Source organism: Triturus cristatus, chromosome 6 (assembly GCF_964204655.1).
Source record: "Triturus cristatus chromosome 6, aTriCri1.1, whole genome shotgun sequence".
In the NCBI taxonomy this organism is placed as follows: Eukaryota; Metazoa; Chordata; class Amphibia; order Caudata; family Salamandridae; genus Triturus; species Triturus cristatus.
The window spans coordinates 449,828,871-449,853,885 of record NC_140589.1 but is presented as its reverse complement, the minus strand read 5'-3'; the positions used below and the strand labels follow the sequence as shown (position 1 = coordinate 449,853,885).

Here is a 25,015-nt window from a genome sequence, read left to right as displayed (position 1 = left end):
TTTAGCGCTGGAAATAACAGAAAAGTAATGCATTTTTTGTGCCATGGGGGCGTACCAAGGGTGGAGCATGGGCGTTCCCATGCAACCACCCAAGGTTTCTCACACTAAACCCAATTTACTAAATAAAGTAGATTAGGTTTAGTGCGAGAAAATGGCGCACTTTTCAAGTAGGCGCGTGGAAGGAGAAATGCTTTCATTTCTCCTTCCTTTTCTTACTTTGCATGCGTGCTCCACTGTGCAGCATGCATACAAAGTGGGAAAAACTTTGCTTTGTGTCTGAACATCGTATTATGTACCGACAGGGTACCCTTCCTGTACAAAACCTAAGCTAGACTCATGCACACAGCCTAGCACTGTGGCGCTAAGGTGTGTGCTTGGTGCACAGCAGCTGTAATCAACGCCGGCGCAAGGGAAAGGGGAGGAGGGAGCCGTATCCCTGTCGCTCAACGCAGGCTTTTGCTGTGTGAATTTTTTGTAAATCTCCCCGGTATCTTAACAACAACAAAGGTAATAAAACTGTTAAATATGAAAGTTCTGATAGCAGCGTCCCTTCCTTTCAGCGTGTTACACTGTGAGGGTGAAGAAGACAACTACGTCATTGAAACATGTTCATTATATAGTTTAACAATTAAAGTCCTCCTGGGGTGGGAGTAACAGTCTGATCTATGAACAACCCTAGAACTGTGGAAATGTTTGTGAAGTGTTGTCGGTGAAGTCATTTCATTGAACTGTTTGACCTTCCTCTTCCTAAAACGAAAATAATAGGCGGAAACCAGTCAGTGTGATAACAACGCATGGCCACTTGGTGGCAGTGTAAGGTAACGTTTTTACTACCGCGGGCATCGAAATGAGTGTTGTTTTCTTTGATTGCAACACTTGTCCCTGGCACACTGCAGACAAGGCCATTCTCTGGCTTGCTGTGTCTGTTTCTTTATCAACATGCAGCGAAAACCCAAATATTGCATTAAGGATGGAACCAAAAATTAAAGACGTACATAAATGTTTAAAGAAAAATATATGAATTTCCTGTGATCTACGAAAAGCAACTCTTTTTGTGCATTTTGTTTCACCCCCACTAAATGTAAGCGAATATACAATTCAATAACAATCCTGTCGGTTTGTAGATTGCAGCTGAGATTTGATGTATTCGAAAGTATTTAAATTGTTTCGCTTGTAGCTAGAAAAGGAGAAAGACTCTGCTTTAGAAGGAAGGGTACAATTTGCTGCCAGTAAGATGTGCTATCTAGCATCTATTCTCTTCATTACCTGGCTTTATGCTTTGCTGTGCTGTATGCATGCGGGTGTGCTATGTAAATGAACACCCTTGGATGGTTGGTGAAATGGTATATGTGCACTGTTTATGTGACAAGCGCTTAGCCAACCGTATATGGGGTTGTGCCTAATGTGTACGGTTAGTGTAGTGTAAGGTACGCATACAAAGTTGTATGGATGTAGTGTAGAGGTTGCAAATGCGTAGCCAGCTACTTGTTTGAGAGCCGTGTTGTACACGGATACGAGAGGCGGGGTCTAATGTGCCCTATTGCTTCACGGCCCTATGTAGCTTCAGGGAGTTCTTGCTGCCCACCTTTAAGGTGGGACTGTTTGCATTGTAGATGATTGCGCATGGTTGTGCAGCACTGGATGTGTGAGATGTTGTACCTTATATTGTGTGGGGTGTTTGGGCTGTTCTGTGTGGCGGAATAGAGAAAACAACGTAGGTTGCACACTTCTAGAAATATGCACCTCATAGCAGTTAGTTTAGTGTAGTTACAGATATTAAACAAATCTTGTATAATTCCGACAGTGCGCTACCCACCCTTTCACACAAGAGAAGGGTAGAGTGGCAGGGGTGCTGTGCATGCCACGCCAGGGCACTCTTGTGTGCATAAATGACTCTGCAGAGCTGCAGTCTTTCCTGCCAGAGCCTCACCCTCACCTTGGAGGAGACGATTCAATGAGAGGATGGGAGAGGATTCGTGGCACTACTTAAGAGAGGGTAGAGATCAGGACCTTGGGAGACTGAAGAGCTTGGTGTTGTAGAACAGGAGGACCAGGAGGGCAAGGTATCCTAAACAAAAGCATGGGTCCCATACAGGGGTAGCTGCAGTCCTGTGGATCACCTCAATCTGCGAGTTCCACTCAGCTGTGCAAGGAACATACAAGCAGATCATAGAGCAACATAGGGGCGGTCGGGAGTAACATGGGTGATATAGACAATTCATTGTATTGTGGCTCTTACCGGAATTCAATATGTTCATCATAATCTAAATATATAATTCAATTATTGAATTAGGTAGCGGTCCATGGCATTTGATTGGTTTTATGGAAGGTTAGTTTATTATTCTGCTGAAATTATAATGATCATTTGGAATACATATTGTAACCGAAACAGATTTTAAGTAATTAATTGTAGGTAAAAGGTGTTCTCTGTCCAGTGCTCAGGGAACATCTCTTTTTTGTATGGACATTGTTAATTTTGAGGATAATTGTGGCGGCTTTTCCTCACCCTGGGGCACCCGGCTTTGTCTCTGACATTATATTCTGGACTGTTATTATTAGCAAGACTTGTATGTGTGCGCCGGTCTTACCCAGCCACCATTGTATTTAATCTTATCTAATTGTAGGTAGTATCTTGTATTCCAGTTAATTTTGCTAATTTAATAGAACCTAAAGATTAAATGCAAATATGAGTTTTCCTACAGAGCATTGTTTGATCATAGGTTTGCTGTGTCCAATGCAACCTCACTCCTAGCCCTGCCAACACCCATCAAAGAGGTTTCTGATGGGTACTTCTAACCTCATGACACAAAGATGTACAGTGGGCTATAGAGCACTGGTGCAGCACTAGTTTAGATAATTTTACCAATATATTTACAAAAGTTGTACGAGTGCAACCAATGTGTGCAGGTTCCGAAAGCACCCCCTGCCCAAGGGTGCTACCTTTAAACAGGAACAACAAAACAACCAATAGATCAGAACTGCACCACCTTTCTTAACATATATGTAAGAAATCTTAAATGTCCAATATATCCAGTTGAACCAATTAGTGCGAAAGAAGTTAATTGTCCCGACAGTTGGTTTATAATTTCTTTATTTTCAATCGAAAGCCATCAGCCAACGCGTTTCGTCCTAATCTAGTAGGATTTCTTCAGGGCAATTGTACTTTTCTATTAAAACGCAAATAAAAGCAAAATCGACCGTCCGATGAAAAATAACCAAGAATCCTCTGTGAATGATGCTTCTCGACCAGTTCAAGTACCAATACAATTTGATTTATCCATAATTGAACCCATGGGCGGCTTCTTCTAAGTTCCAGGGTAGTCCGGTATCATGACCGCAAAGACAGAGATGTACAATGTGTACCCAAACAGTCCGTAGATACACGGATCAGTGGATACTATCCACTTAGACAATGGTCCTGCAACAGTAGCGCACCGCGACGTCGTCCTATTCTCCACAATTTTGTACTTCTAACCTCATTTTGCAAAACTTTGAATTCCTCCAGGTGCCAAACTGGATGTGAAATCTTTTTAGCAAATGCTTCTGCACTTCAGTAAGTGGCACCATTGGACTCCACTTTGGCTAGGTCTCACCATTAGAAGTGGCAAAATGGAGCCGTATACAGGTGCACCCCGGCATGCTGACGTTAGTTCCTTTTTTCCACACCCTTTAATGTGGATTCGGAGCTCTGCTCCTGAACTTTGTTGGTGTTTTACAGTTTCCAAGAACTATGTTTTTGTGTGTGACAGTGTGCTAGGAATGTCTCTGACAAAGACTGTAGGCTTCAAGCTGTGCCACACCTGTAGGAAGCCTATGTTGGATCTGGAGCGTCATGACACCTGTCTTTTGTATGTTGATTCCAAGCATGATTCAAAGTCATGACAAATTCTCCTTGATGCATCCAAAGGACATTAGGAAGTAGGGGGCGACATTGAACTCTGCCAACCACAAGAAATGGTCCCACTTCCAAGCTGGGGGCCCATTCCACCTCCAAGTACCAGTCGCAGCCACGGTCCTCATCCTCAGGCAAGTCTAAGACGCACTCCAAGGATAAATCTTGTTGCAGACACAAGAAGCCCAGCTGAGAGTCCTTACCCATCGCACGTGTTCCAGGTAGAAATCACGCAGTGGATGCTCTACAGGCCTGACTCAGCGCCAGTTGCATGTCTTCCAATTCCAAACCCATTCCACAGTTCGGGCTGATACGTTCTGAATTTTGCAGACCACGCTCGACTCTGCAGCAGGCAGGGACCTTCAACATGGCAATGCTGCAGCTTTTCGGGATGATTGCAGATCCCTCTGGAATTCTTTCAGGCCCCATGAATTTGCTCCCCCCCCCTCCAGTCAGACTTCCTCAGGTGGGTCTTGCCCCAGAAACCACTAATTATGTTAGGCATCTACCCAGCCCCTCCACCGCCCTTGGCCATGCCTCCTCTCTTTTGCCAGAGGCCATACTGGTTCTAGTGGGATCGGTCCCAGATGCAACCCCAGATCTCGGATCCGGAACTGAGTTTGGCTAGATCTTGGCCAATCACTTGCTACAATACTGTTCCTAATACTCAGCCAGTTGTGTTAGACGGTTCTCTGGCAGTGCCTTTGCCTCTGTGTTAATATCTTTAACAACAAAGGACCTTGTTTGGCTTAGAATCAGGTACCTTACTGGACCCTCAGGATGTCCCGCATGATGGGAAAGATGACAAGGATGCAGACAATTTATTTCCCCCTCACTAAACTGTTGAAGGCCTATGGATTGACCTCCAAAATGAGATTCAGCTTCATACCTCGCCAGAGACGGAATCGAACTTTCCTTTTGGTCCCCCCAACTCCTCCTTTACTCTTGTAGTATGGACAGCAGGAGTGGTATTAGAACTACAGTCAAGGCTAATGGGATTGACATCTTGCAGACGGGCTCTGTAACTTCAAAACCTTTCAGTGAATTCCAGAAAAGCACTCTAGCTCTGGCTTGGTGTAAGACATACAGTGTCATAGGTTAGTTGCTGTGTAGGTAGACATGACAGACCTGCCCCTGGTGACCCAGTCATCTTGACCCAGCATTTAGCTGAAAGCCTCTACCTGTTCTGGCGGAGTTTAAAAATACCGTTGGTCCAACTGTCCATAATGGGCAGAATGCAGCCAAGTATATTTTGAGGGTCCGGTTGGATATTACAGATTTTGTAGCCTTGCTGTGGCACTGCTGTGGTGATTTGTTTCCACAAATGTATGTGCACCTCAAGCTTTTCTGGGGACATGTAAGCATTCCTCACGGATATGCCTTTTGTTGGCTTCATACTGGGCAAATTTAGCTTTGGAGTGGTTTAAGCACAGCTGTATTCAGTCTGTCTCCTTGGGCTTGCTCGCCCTGGGCCGCCAGTTCGCTCATCAATACTGGAAATTCACCGGCTACTCCTGGTGCCTGTCATACAACGAGAGTCATCTCAGCCATTGCACTAACCTTTCCAGCCCTTTAGAGGCTCCCGGTAGTAAATAGTGGCAGCAGAGGACAGGGACACCAACAACATTGTCATTCCTCATCTTCCTTTTTCGCTGCCTCTGCCAAGCATCTCTCAACTACTCCCCACCACCCCCTTTGGGGGTCAACTACTGCCAGTGGGGTGCAGAATACGCATTGACCTGCCCAACTAGCACATTGTTATCTGAGATAGGTGGGTCCTGGATGTTGTAAGTTGTGCTCTTCCCTTTCTACCACCCCCACTTTCTCTAATCCCTCCTGCTGTCATGCATACTTAACTAGAGCATACCTCTATCAAGGCCACATAAGTTCAATTATTGCTTTCCAAAGGAGTATTAGAGAGAGCCCCAGAAATGAAGAGGGGCAACAGGTGCTATTCCTGTTGCGACTTGATGCCCAAAAAGTATGGTGGGCTCAGGGCAGTTTTGGATTGTCAGATCTTGAACAACTTCATTTGGAGGAAAAAGTTCCAGATGCTGACTCAGGCCAAAGGCCTCTCTACCCTGGATGCTGGGGATTGGATAGGGTCGTTGGACTTATAGTGGGTGTACTTTCATGTACCAGTCTTGCAGTCCCAAAGGAGATTCCTCTACTTCGTTGTGGGAAAGGTACACTCTCAGTTCACTGTCCCACCCTTTGGCCTTACCTCAGTCCCCTGAGTATGCATGAATGTAATGCAGTGGCCATGGCCGTCATAGCAGGTTGGGAGTGCACTTATTCCCATTCCTCCATGACTGACTGATAAAAGCGTGCTCTCCACAGTCATTCATGGATCACCTGCGGCCTACCATTTCCCTCCTGTCTTCCCCGGGGTTCCTCATCAATGAGCCAAAATCCCACCTTCAGCTATTGCAGAGGTTTCCGATACTATGTGGCCTCTGGATGCAGCGTTGCTCAAAGTTTTTCTGCCTGCACAGTGAATCTGGGGCATTCAAGATGTGATCCCAATACATGGGGTTTGGTCCTGTGTTCTTGCCTGGATGGTTCTGCTGCTTCTTGGTCTCCTGGCTTTGTGCTGGTCCCTCATGCCCATTAGCCTATATGCTGTAAATTGGAACCTCCAACTTAAATGGCTCATCACTGGGGTGCCTATTAGACAACATCTGTGTATCAGACAAGGCAACCTGGGACCTTTATTGGTGGATGAAGGATTCCAGTCTGCCGTGCAGCAGACAACTTACCCTGCTCCATCCAGGGCTTATAGCTGTGATTGATGCATCTGCTCTGGGCTGCAGAGGCAAAAGATCAAACCTCTCTAGCTGTGTGCCATCAGGCTACTTCTCACGGCTTTTCTACCATCCACCAATGCCTGTCCTGTGAATCTTTTGACAGACAACATCACCACGACATGGTACTGCAACAGACAATGCAGTGTGGGTTCACGTGTGCTGTGCTAACAGACATTGAGGCAGTGACAATGACTGGAGCTTCAGGAAATTTCCTTGACTGTCAACCATCAAACTGAGCCCCTGAATGTCAGCGCAGAAGAGTTCAGCAGATGCCACCTAGCCAAACATGAGTGGCGCCTGTACCCTCAAGTACTTCAAAGTGTCTTTGTGCAGTGAGGCGTAATGTGGATAGATATTTTTGCTACCACCAAACACTCATTGCTGAACTTTTTCCGCCACAAGGCTCACTGGTGGAGTTGTCCCACCTTCACTGAGACTAATGTTTTTTCTATGTGTTTCTGCCTCTGCCACTGCTTCCCCGGGTTCTGAAAAAGCTCAGATGGGACTGGGCTCAGCTCATCCTGATAGCCTTGGACTGGTTTCAGAGGGTCGGGTACTCTGACCTGCTGCTACTGGACATTTGTCCACCAATCTGTCTATCTCTTCTGGTGGGTTTCCTGTCTCAACATTAGGGCAGTGTGCTACACCAGATCCTCCAACACCTGCACCTCCAAGCGTGGAGATGGAATGGAATCATCTGAGTGGTTTGATCTGCTGAAAAAGTGGTGGATGTCATCTTGGCATCCAAACCCATTCAAAAAGTCAATCTATTCTGTACAATAGGCAAAGTTTGTGACATAGTGCGATGTATGTACAGTTGATCCACTGCAAGATAAACTCTCTAAAGTAGTTCTGTTTGTCATGTATCTAGCCCAGCAACTAATTGCCATGGGCAATGTTAAAGGCTAGTGGTCAGAAGTTGCAGCCTTTTTTGTTTGTCTAATTATCACTCCCTGTTTAAGTGACCAGTTTGATACTTTCTTTTTTTTTTAAAAGGCTTACATTTTTCTTTCTGCGCCTTTTGTTATGCCGCTATGAGTCCTTAATTTGGTTCTTACTGTCTTGATGTGTACACATGTCAAGCTTATGCATTTTTGTTTCTTGAGACTATTGAACCTGAAAATTACCTGTCCTCATTGCGATTACTTCTGTGTGCCATGTCAGTGAATTGCAGGCCTTGTCAGTGCAATTACCATATACCACTTTCTTCATGGACAAGCTGGTGCTTCGGACTCAAGCATAATTTCTACAGTCAGTGGTGCCACCTTTTCATGTGAGGCAGTCCACACGCTACTCGCTTACTTCTCTCTGCCAAATCCCATTAAGTTGGAGAAGAGACTGCACCAGTTGGGTCCAAAGAGTGCCCTTAGCTTTTATATTGACGGACTATTAAACACAGAATATATTACCATTTTTTTGTGGGGAACTCTAGGCGCTAAGAAGGGAAAGACAGTCCAGAAGTAGACCCTATCCAGCTGGATCATTGTATTAAATTATGCTGTGCATTAGCTAAAAATGGGCCTCCTGGCGGCCTTCAGGCACATTCAACAAGAGTGAAGGATTCCACTGTGAGTTGGCCAGGGATGTTCCAGTGGTGCACATGTGCCAGGCAGTTACATGGGTGACCGTTCATGCCTTTACTCGCACATCTCAGAAATGTCCATTTTGTCCACTCTGTCCTGCAGGATGTTCTGGTGTGAAGTCCGCTGCTCTGACCCTCCACCTTTTTGGAGGTACTACTTTGGAATCTATTCAAAAGGGGAGGAACCTGTGGTTAGAAGTATCCATCAGAGGAACAAGCTGTGGTAATGCTCTTTGTGGTGGATACTCTAACTACAGATTCCCCACTGCTCACCCACCTCACAATTTTGTTGGGAGGACTTCTAGGTGTTAATAAGGTTCAATGCTAGATTTTGCACAGTTCTCATTCTGTTTCTGATGCTCTGTCTAAGGACACAGAATGCTTTGTTATAAACTGGCATCAGTGTGCAGCGGTGCCACCTGTAAATGTCCCTTGCCATCACTTACAGGGGCAGGATGAAGCTAATGTGGAGTCTGCAGGTGCTACCTATTAATATGTGGAAACAATTGCTAAAGTTTCTGTATCAAGTGTGGTTCATGGGGGAATTCAGAAAGTGAGTACTCTGAAATTTGGTAAAGTATCCACCAGAAAGAGCAGTAGCAAAGGTGATTAACTTGTTTGTTTCTTCTTAACGGAGGTTAGAAAGAAGTCCATCAATAAGCAATTTAGGAGGAGGCATAAAATAATAATCTGTTTCTGAATAAGTTATAGTAGAGCAGCATCCAAGTGTGACATGTAATGTGCAGAGGTATTTACCTGCACAGAATGGCCAGAAGTGGTGTGTTAGGGAAGTATAGACTTCTTCAACTACTAAGAAAGTATTTGTAACATTGAAATTACAATGCTCTGAGTAAAGTGCTCATGGCTTTCACTCAGAATTGATTTATTAGGAGTGTTTCTATCTGTCCTCCTCAAATTCCATATCTCACATCTTCATCCTCACTCTCTGGTCTCCTTCTCAGTTTTACTCATCTGCTCCCTTATATTGCACCTTCTCATATCATCAACTCTTGTGTTTCTCCTGAGCCTCTAACGTGCTTTTATAATTCCTCATCATTCCTGGAGGTGGGTAGTCACCAACCCCAAATAATAATCCAATTTCTTATAGCCTCCCTGGCTCAAGCAATAAAGGATGGATCAGATGCAGCCAAATAAATCATACCATGCAGTGAACTTGTTGGGAGTCATGCTCATGCCTTATTTGACAGCAGAATACTAGTTAGCTTATGCAGACTTAACTATGCAAGTGCAAATGTTCTTGCAGAAACCAGGCTCTGGGCTTCCCTCCTCTATGCCTCTTTGGATCATGCCAAACCTCATTTTAATACTATGATTTCCCAAACAACTCTTCTAAATTCTTCCCTCCTTTGACTCATCCCTAAACTAATTTTACTACTATGGTCTCCCTAATCCATTTCTAGAGATTCTTCCCTGCTCCATCTCTCCTTATACTCATCCCAAACCTCATCTAACAACTATGATCTCTCAATAAACACTTTCTATACTCTTCGCACTTCTATCCCCCTTTATCCTTTTCAATCCAACTAACAGACTCACATGTTCATCGCTCAAATTAACTCAAATTTGACTATACTAATCCTCTTTGGGTTCCAGAGTAGCGTGTTACTCGCTGAAAAGTGCTTCAATGACTTTCAGGAGTAGTAAGCGCTATATAAATACAATTACATTACAATATAATACATGGGGCCACATGTACAAAACTTCCAGTTTGTATTTCCTAAATAGCAAATCCTAAGAAATCTCTATTTAGGAAATGCAAAATGGAATTTACAAAAATTATAATTTCCTAATAGCGATTCCTACAGAGTGACAACCGCTGTTAGGAAATCGCTATTTAGGAAATGCTAAACCATTTGTTGCTATGAACCTAAAGTACGAATATTTTTGCATTTCCATATTTGCGATTTCCTAATAGGAAATCGCAAATTTGGAAATGCAAAACCAAGGGTGTCTATGGGCTTAAGGCCCCCCCTTGATGCACCCCCAAAACATTGGTGCACATGCAAAGTGCACAAATGCCCTACAGGCAAGTGTGCGCTCTATGGCGCTACCAAAACTACAGTTTTGGGTGCCTTTTCGTAATTTGCACATGGTATAGCATTGCCTAAATGCCCATTTTGCATTTAGGAAATGCTTTGTACATGTGCTTAGGAAATCGCAAATAAGAAATCACTATTTGCGATATCCTGTGTAGGAAATTGCAAAATGCAAATTCTACTGGGTAGAAATCGCATTTTGTGACCTCGTTTAGGACTTTGTACATATGGAAAGGCAGTATTGCATTTCTTAATGGACCGAAATTGTGATTTGGTCCAGTAAGAAAAGAAATCTCCTTTCGTACATATGGCCCATACTCCCTTGTCCTCACACCCCCTTCTAACCCATCTCTTCAAGCCTTTCACAACCCAAGCATCTTCCTTCTCGCAATCAAACACCAATCATCTTTGCCTTGCGCTCCTTCACTTTCCTCCTTACTTTCCCTCATTCTTCTCACAATCAATAAATCCCAACGCTTCATCTGCCGCTGACACATGTTCAGTCTCACTTCCTCACCATCCAATAGCAATTCAACATCCTTCTGACATTGTACAGTACACTCTGTTTCTGCTTCTGGCTCTTCTTCCACTCACATACTCCAGCTCCTACCTTACTTACACATCTCTCCATCGGCTTGTCACATATCTCATTTGTCCTTGCAATTGTTTTTCCTTAAAGTCCCTGAACTCCCTCTTCAGATATATTCCCTCATTCTTCTCTTCACACATTCATCTACACATTTAAGTCTATTTTCTTGCCACTGACAGACTGCAGGTGGATCTGAACTATAGGGGTACAGAGGTAGGACACTCCACAGATCAAGGTGCTCCTTTCCCTTCAACCGCTAGGTTCCATGTCAGAATATCAACTACAAAGCTATTATCCTACAAAAATATTGTAGGCAGAATACCGACTACTACAATATTGTAGTGGGAAGTGCACATCGATAAGCATTGATTAAATCCACATCTTCGCACTTCATCAAGGTATGTATATGTGGAGTTAAGAATCATAAATATATACTTACTTATATAGACATACCTTTGTAATATAGAACTTTCAAATATTCTGGTTATACCATTTTGTAGGACCATATTCATGATATTCTGGTAGAATACCCAACCTATATTGACCATACCAACTCCCTCCCATGCCCTTATGGTCTATCAGGTAGCAGCACCTTTGCTCCTCCTCATGGTTTAGGGTCGGGCTCCATAGTCCCCCACCTTTGCTCCCTCTCTGACTCTAGAAGTAACTCCGCAAATATGTAGTAAGCTAGAAGGGTAGGGCGCAGGTTTCACCAAGAAGAGCACTTGCCATTACCCCACCTCTCTACCTCTCCCCCGCCCACCTCCCAGAAAAAGCTACGCACCAATGTTTCAATTCACAAATACTGAACACAATAAAGACCTGAAGTGGAAAAACTGCGCCATGAATGACATCATTGACCTGGTGGCAGTACATGGACGATGCACTGCAACATTGAACAGACTGGTCCGTTCCCCTGCACTGGAATTATAAATCCAGTGATGGTCAAAGTAGGAATGTGTCATGGGGTACCATATCTCATTTCATGAATCTTTATGAAATAGATTTTGTTTTTGCTCCTTACTACACTCTTGTATAACAGACACAGATGCTTGCAAAGGATAGCAGATTGTAAATCCTGGAGATGGTTTCATTGTGGCCCATCTGAATTGGCCTAACATTTTCAATATCATAACTACTCACCCTGTTTGCTATGATGGACCTGATTGGTAGGAGACCACACGTCTCCTCCTTATTGCGATTCTCTTATCTTTGTCAATCTCCATTTCGGGTTTCTTCCAATAATGTTTTATAGTGTTGTGTTGTATTGTGAATGGCATTCCATAAATGAACATGGCTCGTGAAGCACTAGGAACAGTTCTTAATCTATGGATGCTTCAGTTCAGAATCCATTTGTAGTAGAAAAAGAATTGAGATCCCGGAGCAGTTCATAGATGTCAGCTCTACTGGCGAAACTCACAGGTGTGTCCACCACACGGCCTTAGTGTCTGCTTCTCAGTCTCATAGCCTAGATGAGTGCCACAAATAGTATTTGCTGATCAATATAAAGGCCTGTCACACAGCCTGTACTCTCATAGGCAAATAAGATAGATGTCTTTAACATCAGAGTGCCAAGTGAGCCCAGGAGCTCGTGATTTCACAGTGTGCTTTACTAATGAATTTAACTTAACACAACATAACGTTATCCATACATACACAGTCTGCGGCCCTCTACACACTAACTATATGACTATAGACTAACATATCCACCGCTCAAATGAATTTCATATTTCACTATACTAATTCACCACTAAAACGTTATGGGTTCCGGAGTAGCCTGTTACTCGACGAAAAAGCGATTTGATGCCTCGTCAAGGTAAGGTAAGCGCTATATAAATGCAATTACAATTACAAAGGGAGTAGTCTACATATACTCATTAAAACAATAAGCCTGAAAACACATAAAATGCACGTTCAGGCTGCAGCCTTTTCAAATACTCAACTAGCCTGCAGTGTCGCGTATTAACAAATGTGCACATGTGTGCACACACAAGCAGGTACATGCGCACATATGCAGACACACCTTCACCACAGCCACTTAACTCCCTTGCCTATTACCCAGCTTGCCTCTGTTGGCCACATGAGGGCGGGGTCTTGGTTTTCTTAGGGGAAACAACCTTTGCAACGCAGTCATTACATCGCACTATCTTTACATAGCAGTCATTACATCGCGACATCCTTTACATCGCATGTCATTACAACGCAGCCATTACATTGCATTTCACTACAACGCATGTCATTACAACGCATGTCACTACAACGCAGGCATTACATCGCAAGTCATCACAACGCATACCATTACAACGCATAGTACCCTTACACTATCCAACACTTACCCTACTGTTGCACTCACTGGAGTTAGAATAGTAATTATTACCCCTATACTATCCAACACTTCTTAAATGCGATGTAATAGTATGCATTGTAATGGTATGCGTTGTAAAGGTATAATGCGATGTACTGGAATGCGTTGTAAAGGTAGTTTCTGAAAATGCGATGTAATGGCATGCAATGTAAAAGAATGCGTTGTAAAGGATGTTGCGATGTAAAAACTGTATTATAAATGTATGTGTTGTAACGTCATACATTCTTCTCTTAGTGACATCTTGCTGTTTGTTTCTTAGGGGCACCTGGTGATTCTCTGGATGTCACTTGAGCTGTTAGTGGTGTTAACTGGGCCTTCTGGGGGTCAGGGACACTGGTACTACTCCAACGATGACTGTCAGAATGATAAATCTGATGTTTCTTATTGGTCTGCTTGATGGCTGCCAGTTTTACCCAGGTGGTCCGGTTTGAACACATTCAGGTTATCCCTGAAGCCCTTTTAGTGACCTTTGGGCAGTGAGTTCTTGTGCTCCTCTGAAGGGCCACTGCAGGCTTCTGGTGGCTTTTGATGGCGGCTCAGTGACATCTGATGATGTGCTCTGGAGGGCCTCTGGGAAGGTTCAAATACCTATCAGATACCTCTCTGTAGTACTTCTAGGACCCATGGAAAGTCATGGTCTCTCTCTTGGGGCTGTTGACGACGGGTGGTATGCCCAACTGTGATGTAGAATGTGTGCTTATAACGGAGTAGTGCGTATCCTCTTGTATGTTGCACAATTCAACATTTATGATTATTTTAGTTATATAATGTATATAATGCTACAACTACTACTTCCCAGCACTTGCAGCCTAATCAACCATGATCAATGTGAAAAGAGAGAGAAGTATGGTGTGGAACGGCAAAGAAGGACTAGAAGGAAGGGTAAACATTTGCATAGCAAGAACGAGTGATGGAGGATTTGTTCCTGCACAGTAACTCTTTAAAATTACTTTTTGGTTCTTCTTCCATTGCAGAAAGTTAGGGGCTCTCCGAAGGTTTGGGTGAAGTATTTTGCAATGTTGTAAATTTAGGCCGCTGAAAGACCTACCTACCTCCGTATGTTCATTGATCATTGGCTAGTTGCATAATTGTATAGTAGCTCTGGAGTTGATTGGACTCGGCATCAGTTAGGATAACTTTAAGTTCCATAAATCACCATGATTTAAACATTTTCCAGAAGATAAATCGAAACTCTGATATGTCGCAGGAGCAGATGTGGCAGCGGAGATATGGCCTAATGGTCAGAGCTGCTGATTTAAGAGCTAGGGAACCAAGTTCAAGCCCTGGTGTTGGCTCAACATCCTGTGATCCTGGGCAAATCACCATTATCTTCCTGTTCTTAAAAAAACATAAAACCTTGTGTAGTGTAAGTGTAAGTTGGTGCTCTTGTAAAGTGCTTCAGTGTACTCGGACTAAGTTCACAAGGTATAAAATCCCCAAAACAAAAAAGTTAATAAGCAAATAAAATAGCTTTCCATGTGCACCACCAGATTATGCTAGGTTATTGTTGGTTACAGAACGTTTTGCCTGTAATATTAAAATGTGAGGCATGCACAAAGCAGCATCGACAAAGGTTTATGATACCTTGTAATGCAAGCACACCATCTACTATAAGACCCAGTATCTTTAGTGTAATGAAGGGAGTTACTATTGCCAACTTGCTGACGCGTAGATATATAGTTCTAGAAATCTGTGTGAGCTGACGATGGGTCTCTTTAAACAGGTGTAAAGATTAGGGTTTTAATTGGGCCTGGGCGGCTTTCACTTATGCGGAACTCCGTGAAGTGGCAAAAAAACTCTGCCGTGCTATGCAGAGTTCCGCAAGCGGCAGAGTGTGTTACGTTGCACCATTCGTGCTGCTTTTTTGCACCGGGTGTTTGTCTTGTTCTGTAAAACCAGCGTGAATGGCACCATGTGCAGTGCAAGAGGGTGCTGCTTCTTGAGTAGAAGTTCTACTCGAGTGGCAGCTTTCTCTACGTGAATGGAAGGTTCTCAACGCGAGCGGTGGTGACCATCTGCGACTGCCCGTGTTAAGACATCTCGCTGGGAGGTGGTCTAGCGTTGGATTTTCCTCTCTTTCCAACCAAACGTTGGCGAGCGCGAGTGAAAAAAAAAACTCCACTACGGGTAGCAGAGTTTTTCGGAACTTTGTGTGCTCTGCAGAGCACAGAAACCTCCACAAACTCTGCAATCTCCACGAACTGAGCGGAGTTCACTGCCCAGGCCTACTTTTAATACAGTCAACAGCGACGTGACTGTGCCTTTTATGCGCATTTTTGCATTCATTTTGTGTGAACTCCACTCCTTAAAGTAAGTTAGAGTATACCAGCAGGTATAGACCTTAGGTGATGCAGTAGACTTGTTGAGGAGACTTCTTTCTCTTCAGTTTAGGTGAATTAGACCCATAATCTTGTTGTGTACTGGGACAACGCTGAATGATTTTGTCTAAACTGTTGCACACTGATGCTGATTGACCACTGCTTTCAACTTTCTTTTATTCATTTTTAAACTGTTCTTTTCTGATTATCATCGAATTTTCACATCAGATGCAGCTCTCTGTTGATGTCCACCTGGCAAGACAAACAACTAAATGTAGAGACAATTAAGGCAGCAAGGGGCACTTGCAGGTGACAAAATGTCAGACATATAAAAGACTTTGGAAAACAACAAATTGTTTTAAGAGATGATATCGCTTCTGATATCGCTATGTATTTAGTGCTGTATTTTTTTTAATTCATTTTTAAATCAAGAAATCAATTGTTAATGTAGCTATTTATGTCTATTGTATTTACATAATGTGTTATTGCTTTTATGATTAATATTTTTAATCGAATAAAGCTTCATTGATTGATTGATTGATTGATAGTGCTGTATTTTGTCCTCACACCGCAGGCATTTCAGGCAGAACTGAAGCAGAATGCAAGCAGGCTGCAGGCGCTGAAGGACACCGCGCGGGACGTTTTGGAGACATATCCTGGTGTTCCCGAAGCTGCCAAGTGGAAGCAGATGTTGGCCCAGATAGGTATGTGGACTATCTTCCCGAATGTCATCAAAGCTCAAGTTGCAGTGACTGATTTACCCTCACAGTCACATCTGAGGATTTACTGAATCCCTTTTTGGTTATCATTTGAATATTTGATTTACATTCATGAGTCTCCTACTTAGATAATGCCGGTGACCTAGAAGGGTCCTTTCGTGAAATGCAGTGTCACTACATTATTTCTGTGTTCAATGTGCAGTTTTACTGCGCAAGGTGTGTGTCTTACGGTGAACAACCTTTACAACGCAACTGTTACAACGCACTACACTTACAACAAAATTTTTACAACGCAACATCCATTACAACGCATTCCATTACATAGCATGACACTACAACGCATGTTTAAAAACTACCTTTACAACGCATTCCATTACATTGCATACTACCTTTACAACGCATACCATTACAATGCAATCCAACACTTACCCTACTGTTGCACCCCCTGGAGTTAGAATAGTAATTTTTACCCCTATACTATGCGTTGTAATGGTATGCGTTGTAAAGGTAGTATGCGATGTAATGGAATGCGTTGTAAAGGTAGTTTTTAAACATGCGTTGTAGTGTCATGCTATGTAATGGAATGCGTTGTAGTGGATGTTGCGTTGTAAAAAATGCGTTGTAAGTGCATGCGTTGTAAAAGTGTGTGTTGTAACGACATACATCCGTGTCTTACGTCTGGTATACATTTTACAACACATTTCTCACTTACATTACCTGAGGAGGCTTATGTTGACAAATCGGATGTCCTAAGCATCACTATCAGAGGGGCCTGACGCCTCGCTGCTACTTCACGCATTAGACTGCCGACGAACTGGGAACTCCTGTATGCCAATACGATACAGCATGTTTGAGTATCTAGCATGATTGGAAGGGAAATGGATTTGTTGACTCCATTGTCGCCTTCAAAATTAACCAATGATTTTCCAGTTGATTTTCTTTCAATTAACATCTTTTATTTCCTTTGATCGCAATTAGTGTGAGATAGACAGTGTATGCATTCCATACTGTGAAGTGCAGGTGGAGATAGTAATGCATTAAATAAAATGCATGCTATTTTTGTCACTTTTCTGATGCCTTTTGTTTGGGTTTTGGAGTGGCCAGTGATTATCAGTGGTGGGTATTGGGAATGTCCTATCTTGTGATGCTGGAGCCTTTTGTTTAGGTTGTGGAGTGGCCAGTGATTATCAGTGGTGGGTATTGGGAATGTCCTATCCTGTAATGCTGGAGCCTTTTGTTTGGGTTGTGGAGTGGCCAGTGATTATCAGTGGTGGGTATTGGGAATGTCCTATCCTGTAATGCTGGAGCCTTTGGTTTGGGTTGTGGAGTGGCCAGTGATTATCAGTGGTGGGTTTTGGGAATGTCCTATCCTGTAATGCTGGAGCCTTTTGTTTGGGTTGTGGAGTGGCCAGTTATTATCAGTGGTGGGTATTGGGAATGTCCTATCCTGTAATGCTGGAGCCTTTGGTTTGGGTTGTGGAGTGGCCAGTGATTATCAGTGGTTGGTTTTGGGAATGTCCTATCCTGTAATGCTGGAGCCTTTGGTTTGGGTTGTGGAGTGGCCAGTGATTATCAGTGGTGGGTATTGGGAATGTCCTATCCTGTAATGCTGGAGCCTTTGGTTTGGGTTGTGGAGTGGCCAGTGATTATCAGTGGTGGGTTTTGGGAATGTCCTATCCTGTAATGCTGGAGCCTTTTGTTTGGGTTGTGGAGTGGCCAGTGATTATCAGTGGTGGGTATTGGGAATGTCCTATCCTGTGATGCTGGAGCCTTTTGTTTAGGTTGTGGAGTGGCCAGAGATTATCAGTGGTGGGTATTGGTAATGTCCTATCCTGTGATGCTGGAGCCTTTTGTTTAGGTTGTGGAGTAGCCAGTGATTATCAGTGGTGGGTATTGGGAATGTCCTATCCTGTGATGCTGGAGCCTTTTGTTTGGGTTGTGGAGTGGCCAGTGATTATCAGTGGTGGGTATTGGGAATGTCCTATCCTGTGATGCTGGGCCTTGTGAGCCTGTTGAGTTCAGGAGGCCAGGATGTCCCACGGACAAGGTGATTTGTGAGGAATTTGTGCAGGGAAAATATTTCCCTTTCAGAGCTGTGCAGGTCGGAGGGGTTTAAAGGCACATTACTGCAGTATCTTCCATTGCGAGGTGCAGAACTTGGAATGGGATGGAAGTAAGGCTCTTGGGAAATACCGCCCACCGTGGTGTTGGTATTTACGGGTGCAGTATTACATGCCAGTAGTAATGGCCTATGTCTGGATAAACTGCCCTCTTAATCATACTGGACTTGTAGCGATGAGGGACACCCTTATACTACTTTGTTAAGTACACCTCGTTTAACTCAACAAATGTAATAGAAAGGACTCCATAGATTTAAAAAAGATGCTGCTTTCCCCTTCACAATCTGAACTGCAGGCTTTCTCCTTAATATCCAGACTTGGATCTAAAAGTTGTTTTACTTTGTGCTGTTGACTCCTTTTTTTCAAATCCGAAGTGTGCTAGTTTTGTGTTTCCCATCGGCCTTCAGTTACGGTGGGCGAGCTGCACACTCGCTGTGTCTTGAATAGCTGGATGGCATTCATGCAGGGTTAAAAGAGGCTTCCTGTGGGGTTATGATTCCAGCCCTGGTGTTGCTGATGCAGGAAATGGCTATTGTATATCTTGGACTTGAGCTCCCTTGGCGAAGTGGCTGCAGCCCATGTGAATGTGGCTCTGGGTGCGTGAGGCTTCCGCTCCTTGTCTGGCTCACCTGGTTTACACAAGCACTAGCATTCACCTCTTTTTACAGCATGCGACAGCAGCAGTTCACACCTACACTTCTTGGCTCACACATGTTCAGTTAGAATGACAGCCTTGTTTTTTGTGCTGCAGATTCCAGGTGGGAAGAGCTCAGTCGCCTGGCAGCCGACAGGCAGCACACGCTGGAGGAGTCATCCCATCTCCGGGCCCAGTTCCAGTCTGCAGAAGCCCAGCTGAAGCAGTGGCTTGTTGAGAAGGAGCTGATGGCCAGTGTGCTCGGGCCACTCTCCATTGACCCCAACATGCTGAGGACACAGAAGAAGCAGGTTCAGGTGAGTGCTCCGCGTAGCTCCTCGAGGCCCTTTCACAGCTGCCTAGTTAGCTGTTGGTTGCTCAGTATGATCGATAGAAACGTGATGAGTGCTCAGCAAACAGCAGCTTTTAATCTATACCAGTTGGTAAACAGAGGCAAAGTTCTGTTTGTTTAAGTTTCTGACAATGGGAGAGGTGTGGCGCCGCGGCCAGAGGTGCTGACTCCGGAGCGTGGGGTTCGCAGTTCAATAGCTCAGCATCATGTGACTCTGGGTAACAGTTCACTTAATCTCCCTGGCGGCCTCTTGAAACCCTTGACGGGCGATGTGTCCGCACGCTACACATGGGAATTCTTATTATTATCAGTATTATTACAATTGTCCTAGTTTTCTCTGACATATTTACTTGTCTTTGAGACAATATGTATTTTCGATCTGCACAGTGAGGATATTGGTTATGCATTCTATGCAACCCAAAAACATTGCTTTCGTGCATATTGCTTTCCAGCACATTAACTACTAGACACCGGTATTAACCACTTCAACAGTTCTCACTTTACTGGCATGAGTGTGTGCATGATGTGTGAGGTGAGGATAAAAGAAGCTTTTCCGTCTTTCCTCTGCCTTAACTCTTCCGTCTTTCCTCTGCCTTAACTTTTCCGTCTTCCCTCAGCTTTAATTTGGTCCTTTGACTCTCACATCTAGCAGAGATTCAGCAGATGTTGCTTTAACCCACCGAGTGATACATATAATTTAAATTGTATCTGAAAGACAAGACTGTTCTATTCACATAATAGAGATCGCCACAGTGCCGTTGTGCTCGGTCAGTACAGTGCATACAGACATAAGACAACAATATGTAATGAACAATAGAGTCATTGACCAGACCTTGCAACATCTCAGTGTAAATCATTGCATATTTATTCTGGTGGCCTTGTTCAGCAGTTGTTGCACAGATGTTTGCTTAATATATAAATCAATGATTTACAAGGGCCAGCATCAGAACAGAACTCATGAGTAAACATGTCCACAAATTCATACTTTTAGACATTAAAGTAAACATGGGTCCATCTATGACTCAAAACAATCCATAGGCTAGTCTAAGATCCTTGTGAGCTGTCAATTTAAGAAATAGAGTGTCCCACCTACCAGCTTTATCAGTTTAACTTTGACACACATATGTAATCCTCAATACTGAGTATTCTGCTTGTGCCCATTTTCATACTTGGTGCAGGCAATCAGTTGTAATAGGGCTGGTGACGACTTAGTAAATGTGGTTACAAGGAAAGCATGTCCTAACCAGCAGAGGGTGATGGCATTCCAACAGCCTCTGCCTTTTTTCAGTCCACTCGCCCGCTGACTGTAAGAGTTGTAATTAAGCTCTGGGGTATGATGGCCTCCTCAGAGCAATTGTGCCTCACACGAGATTGTACATGACCCAGTCTGGTGTGGATAGAGACCGGCACTCAGCGCTCTCTGCAGTAGTGAAACTGCAACAACCTGTTGCTCGGCAGGCCTTTCATAGACCCCATCCTGTAGGTGACCATTAACACTTATGCACTTGGTGGGGTTCACATCTCGTCAGCATGACTATGCAATGTATCTGGACCCCTCATTAACAGAGTCAACATATCCACTATCTACAGCTGATAGCCATCCACAGAGATCTCCAAGCCTTCTTCTACACACTTGTTTAGAGAAAGGTGGTCCACATAAAGATGGACCGCTTGACAGTTATGTTTTACATATAGAAACAGGGGGTACCCGCTCCTCTCAGCTTTCTGCACTAGCATAAGATATCAAGCACTGGGCAATCCACAACAGCATCCGTCTGCTAGCGAAACACCTACCAGGGTTGGACAATGACTTTTCGGGCCTGTTAAGCAGGACGCATCAACAAGTCCAATGCATTGGAAATCCAACTGCGACTCCTTCACAGTTACTTCCAGTGATGGGAAACTTCAGCCATCAACTCTTTCCTGCCCCAGAAAACACAAAATGCCCAAGTTTTGCTTCCAAATACCTACACCCACTCTCTATGGACAGTACACTATGGACGAAGTTGCCAGGGTGTTTGCCTGTACCTTCCTGTCTCTCCCACTCATTCCCTATGTGGTGAGAAGAGTGAGCCAGGTGGCCATGACCCTCATGCTGGTGGCCCCAGCTTGGGCAAGACAGCCCTGGTGCGCAATGCTCATGGAGATCTTATTTTATTCTCCAAGAAGAGAAGCTGCTCATCGGGCTGGACCTTCTCACACAACAATGCAGCCAAATCAGGCACCCTAATGGGAAGCAGTCTAGTGATCTTGCACCTGAGTTCCTAAAATTTTGCTCCTTAAATATTCCGGAGGAGTGTATGACCATATTGTGTGAGGTATGTAGACCGACTACATGCGCATGTTATACAGCCAAGTGGAAGAGATTTGTCCACTGGTGCATCTCCAAGCAACTAAACACCTTCAAAGTTTTTTTCTTGGAAAACGGCTTTTCTCAAAGTGATTTCTTTACTCAGGCACATCAGCAAGTTATAAGCGCTCCCCACTCAGGGACTGTTCGTTCAGTGTCACAAGGATAGGGTGGTCTTTAAGACTAATCAGAAGCCCCTTCCCAAGGTAGTGTACTGCCTGCAGTCAGGGCTGTTTTGAATTTGTGAATTCAAGAAGCCAAGTATATATTCAGAGGGAGAGAAATGATCATTGATAGATGCATGTGGAAAGCTGTTTAACATGTTATCAGATGGTGAAGATCAAACATCAGCAGAAGGTTTCAGGTGTAAATCAGCCACTTTTAATGCCCTTTTCCATTGCTCTGTGCATACCTGTCCCATTGAAAACAATTAATGGCCTCCTTTTGGTAAAACCATGTGCCCATAGATTCTATAATATCCTGGATAGAAGTATTGTACAAACCCTTCTTTTTAGCACTGAAGTCTGTAGTTGGTACCTTCCTACCTGTTCATAGTTTTGTAAAGTTGGGCTACATCTAGTTTCATACAGGTATATCAAACTTTCCTTGTTTGTTGATAATAAGTCATTGGGGCTGCTAATGTTGCAGCCGCCAACAGCCTTGTTTTCCCTACTTATTAGTGATGTCTTGAGCAGCCCTTACGATTTAAAACTTCGTTCCAGGCTTCTTTCATTGTCTTCTTCCCCTCTGAGACTCTTCCCTAATAAGTAGCAACATTTCGTTTTATTCTTATTTTTATTTTTAAATGCTAAATTTGTTAAGATGTGATGATCCTGCTTTTCCCACAGTAAGGCTTTGCAAACACTTTGCCAAAATAAAACAAACATTGACACAGGCAAAAGGCTGGTGGCCACCGCCAACCTTTTTAACTTTGCCCATGCTTGTTTTCCTTGGGCAGTCCGTGACTTAGATGTCGTATCTGGTTTCTAGGGTCCGCCTTGTTTGTTTGTTTTTTGTGTTCCGGGTTCTTGTTTTTTTTTTTTAATAGGGTTGGCCCTTCCCGTGCGCTGCTTCTGTTTTCTTTGAGCTGGAAGGTTATTCCCGCTCTCTGCCTTTGCTGCGGTGCGTGTTCACGCGGTGTAGTGAAGGCGGCGGAATGTTTGTCTCAAACCGAACACGTCACGAAGAGCCTCTGAAAAAAAAGTAAAGCTTAAAAAATTGTCAAAAGCCCGTGCCCGATACATGCCTCGTCCCTCACTACAACGCAACGAGCTTACGAAAGACAGTCACTAAAACAAAGCCGGCCAGTGCCCATTTCGAGTGTGAGGGGAGTTGTATAATACTAACGTCTTTCTACTCCTGCCTTGATGTCGGAGGTCTGCCCTTCGATTTAAATTGCAAGTGAGAAAACACAGCGTTGTCGTCTCTCCAGACAGACGAACCACGCAGTGACCGCGGCGAGCGCGCTCCTCAGTGGCGCGGGGCCCTTTACCCCGCAGCTGCAGCGCTGGAAATGTCTCGCGTCCTTTTCCAGATGTCAGGGTGACCCTGACCTTTTTCTGCAATAAAATTGAAACGCTTAAAATCTGTTCGTTGTATTTTTGAAGTTTATTTATAGAGAAGGTTGGGTCAAAGGTCACTTAAGGAAAGTACAGTGGTGGCAGGTGGGCTCCAGGAACAGAGCCCAAAGACATGCCTTTTAGAGATAAATGGAAAAAAATACCAGCTTGATTCCTGCAGGGTTGGGGTTGTTATTGGCGCGTGGCTTCTAATAATGTAAGCAAGAGTCCCACAGCAGAGCTCTGAGGGAGCGACGGAGCCTCAGAGGAAGCTGAACACCCTCTCTAGGGCTGCCAGAGGGCTGAGATGGGCCACGGTCATGTGGGGGTGACTGACGGAATAGTCCACTTCAACCAGCAGTTTGGGAGATGCCCTTCGGAAGGACAGAGCATCCAGGCACCCTTACACCCTTACATCATGGTCCTGTTCATAGAACCATTTTTTTTTCTGGAGTGTATCTGATTTAGGCCTGGAAAATTAAATGTATGCTTGATGGACAAACCATTAAGCAGAAGTAAATCCATGTGGCACATGCCTGCAAAGTCTACTTAATCATACATTAATTAGCAGAAGTTTTTAACTGAAGTTACATGAGGGGTTTTATCAGAGAAGTGGCCAAAAATGTTGAGCGCCAGTTCAGTCATACATTAGTGGTGAGTCACAAATATTTGTAAAGAGATTCCCTACACATTTCAGAACATCTAGTTTGTGTCTGAAAATTACACATGTGCCATTTGCTACCCTAGTGTTTGTGAATTATGTCTCATGTGGCAAAGACCCTCCCCTATGCATCTTTTTCCCCGATGTTACCTTTCCTACAAAACCTCTGAAATTACTGAAGAGCAAAGCATCATATATGTTTTCTTCCTCCAGTGAGGGGTACTTGAAGAGTCTTCGTTTTGCTAGCTCTGTTTAAGCTATGTCAGGCTCCTTCATGATGCCCATCTCAAACTTGCTTTTCACTTTTATTGCTAAGATGATGCTGCAAAGCTTATACTCAAGTACACGTTAAACTATCTCAAAAATGTAAAGCGTACAAAAATAAATAGGTAAAATAATGCTTACAATATGGATTAAAATATAATGGCATATCTTCCTATGCAACCGACGTTACAATTACATTGAAGAGTAACAATATGCGAAATTGATTTAGAGCAGTCCATTATCATAAAAATGAGTTGAACCTCCTATGTTCACCTGCTCATCTGTGAGGTGAAACAATCCGAATTAATACCAGAATATGAGGGGGGGGGGTGCATACCCTCCTTCCTATAGAACTGTTTCGAATTATAAAGAACACAAATAATTGTGAATCACCATTATACAGTAACAATTATTAACATAATGGGGTGCTTTAAGATATCATGAAACCATAAAAAGGCCAAAGATTATACCTCCTAACAGATATTTTTTTAATGATTTTAGCACTTGTTTCTAATTAATTTACAGTTTAAAATAATGCCATTATAATTGACCAGTCTATTACCGAGCTTCGTTTGGTCTGCATTTGTCACTCACTTCTTAAACTCCACAGAGACAGAATCGCCATTTTGTGTAAGCTTACAAGCGTCAGCATTGTTGCTGAATCTTACTTGTCAGAGAAGAATCACGGTAATCCCTTTTGCAAAGTAAACCACTTCATCTCAAACCAATCAATCCAAAACAATCCT

The 25,015-nt window shown here is 43.6% G+C and overlaps 1 protein-coding gene across 15 annotated transcripts in view; it reads left to right on the top strand.

The window, feature by feature from the left end:
- The window catches only part of DST (dystonin), a 1,436,897-nt gene that overhangs the window by 1,036,288 nt on the left and 375,594 nt on the right, over nt 1-25,015 (top strand). For all 15 annotated transcript variants that reach the window (XM_085610880.1, XM_085610881.1, XM_085610884.1 and 12 more), the window contains 2 exons: nt 16,185-16,314; nt 19,201-19,400. In XM_085610880.1, the coding sequence (XP_085467006.1) occupies nt 16,185-16,314; nt 19,201-19,400 (330 nt within the window). The remainder of the gene's footprint in view (nt 1-16,184; nt 16,315-19,200; nt 19,401-25,015) is intronic.